Source organism: Anopheles cruzii, unplaced genomic scaffold, assembly GCF_943734635.1.
Source record: "Anopheles cruzii unplaced genomic scaffold, idAnoCruzAS_RS32_06 scaffold00721_ctg1, whole genome shotgun sequence".
NCBI classification, from domain to species: Eukaryota; Metazoa; Arthropoda; class Insecta; order Diptera; family Culicidae; genus Anopheles; species Anopheles cruzii.
Window position 1 is genome coordinate 8,056 of NW_026454308.1, and position 1,619 is coordinate 9,674.

Below are 1,619 nucleotides of genomic sequence, written 5' to 3' on the forward strand. Positions count from 1 at the left end.
TTAGTTTTCGAATAAAACCTCGCCTTTAGTTTTTCATATAAAACCTCCTCTAGTTTTTCATATACTTCATACGGTGTGTGCCTTGTGCTGAAGCAAAGTGACAGCACTGGTGAAGCGTTTGTTGTCATAGGCTTTGTTTACACTTCGCAGAACGATTGTTTTGATTCCGATACCTTGTGTGATCCATTGTTTTCGTTCGGAAATTCGGTTCGGAAATGTCCGATTACAGCAAGGCAAAGACGAGCAAACTTGTCCTGAAGGGCGAAAGTTCAAAGTATGAAACGCAGCGGTTATCGATCGGCGATCAGGTCTGTTAATCCCAATCGTTGGCAACTCTTTGTAGAGGCACCAAACGTAAGCACAAGAAACACAAGAAGGAAAAGGACGCCAAACGGGCGCTGGTGGTCGATACCGATGCCGTTAAGCACGGCGGTTGGTGGATGGTAAAAAAGACGACCGAAATCACGGGCTCCATCGCGCTACAGTTCGATAAGCAGGCGTACATCAAAGCCCTCGACAATGGGCTGTTCACGCTTGGAGCGCCACACAACGAAGGCGACCCGCCGGATCCGGAGGAAATTTTGAGTGCGGTGCTGATCAACGAGGACAAAGTGGCGTTCAAGTCGGGCTACGGAAAGTATCTGAAGGTGGAAAAAGACGGCATGATCACGGGACGCTCCGATGCCGTGTCGGCCCTGGAACAGTTCGAACCGGTGTTCGAGCAGGGCAAGACGGCACTGTTGGCGGCCAACGGGTGCTTCGTATCAGTTGACCCGGAGGACGACGCGCTGGTGGCCATCAAGAAGAAGGTTGGCAACGAAGAAGTCTGCGTGATTCGGAGCTGCATCGATCGGGAGAACATATCCAGCAAGGAAGTGCCGGTGGAAGAATCGGGAGATCTGGACCAGGTCGAAATTAATTTTGTGTAAGTGGCCGCCCCGAACAACGCGCTACTGGCGCTAACGCTGTGATATTTTGCAGGAAAAAGTTTCAAAAGTTTCAAGACAAAAAGCTGCTCATCAGCAAGGAGGACAAAGTGGTGCTTAAAAAGGCCAAGGATGACGGTACGCTGCACGAGGAGCTGCTGAATCGTCGGAGCAAAATGAAGGCCGATCGGTACTGCAAGTAAAGCGGACACTATCGAGTCACCGGCAGACCCTATACTTCATACCCAGAATTCAAATAAAACACTCAAAAACAGGGGTTAGTGTTGTTATTTCACGATAGAGTTTGCACTTTTATTATGCGTATGTTGGTTGTTTTTCATTTGTTTTTGTTGTTTTTTCGAGCATAGTTTTGGTTGCTTTTGGTTTCCTGGCCCGCGGTTTTCGTCCACGCGCTAATCTTTCATCCTGCTACCACACAAGGGGCGCGCGATGGATAGAATGATAATATTGTGTTTTAAATTTTGCCATTAGAAATATGGTTACCATAATTTAGGAGACAATAGCCAAAGAGGGGGTTTTGTTGATGCGTTGACCCAAATCGGCCGTTACTCTGTATACCCTATTGTTTTTTTGTTAGTTAGTGTTGCGTACATATTGATTCCTACGTTCCATGCCCTCCACACTACACACTATACACGCCGGGCCCACCGGAGAACCTTGCCCTCCGGGAGA

The 1,619-nt window shown here is 48.1% G+C and overlaps 1 protein-coding gene across 2 annotated transcripts; it reads left to right on the forward strand.

Annotated features, from left to right (window-relative positions):
• Positions 1-162: 162 nt before the first annotated feature.
• Positions 163-1,129, forward strand: LOC128276194 (protein FRG1 homolog). Of its 2 annotated transcripts, none has more exons than XM_053014662.1 (3): positions 163-274; positions 344-925; positions 982-1,129. In XM_053014662.1, exons 1-3 carry the CDS (start codon positions 216-218, stop codon positions 1,127-1,129), a joined length of 789 nt encoding a protein of 262 aa, XP_052870622.1. In that variant the 5' UTR covers positions 163-215. The 2 variants fall into 2 exon arrangements, with proteins under 2 accessions (XP_052870622.1, XP_052870623.1); XM_053014663.1 differs by having other exon boundaries at positions 216-267; positions 346-925.
• Positions 1,130-1,619: the final 490 nt, after the last annotated feature.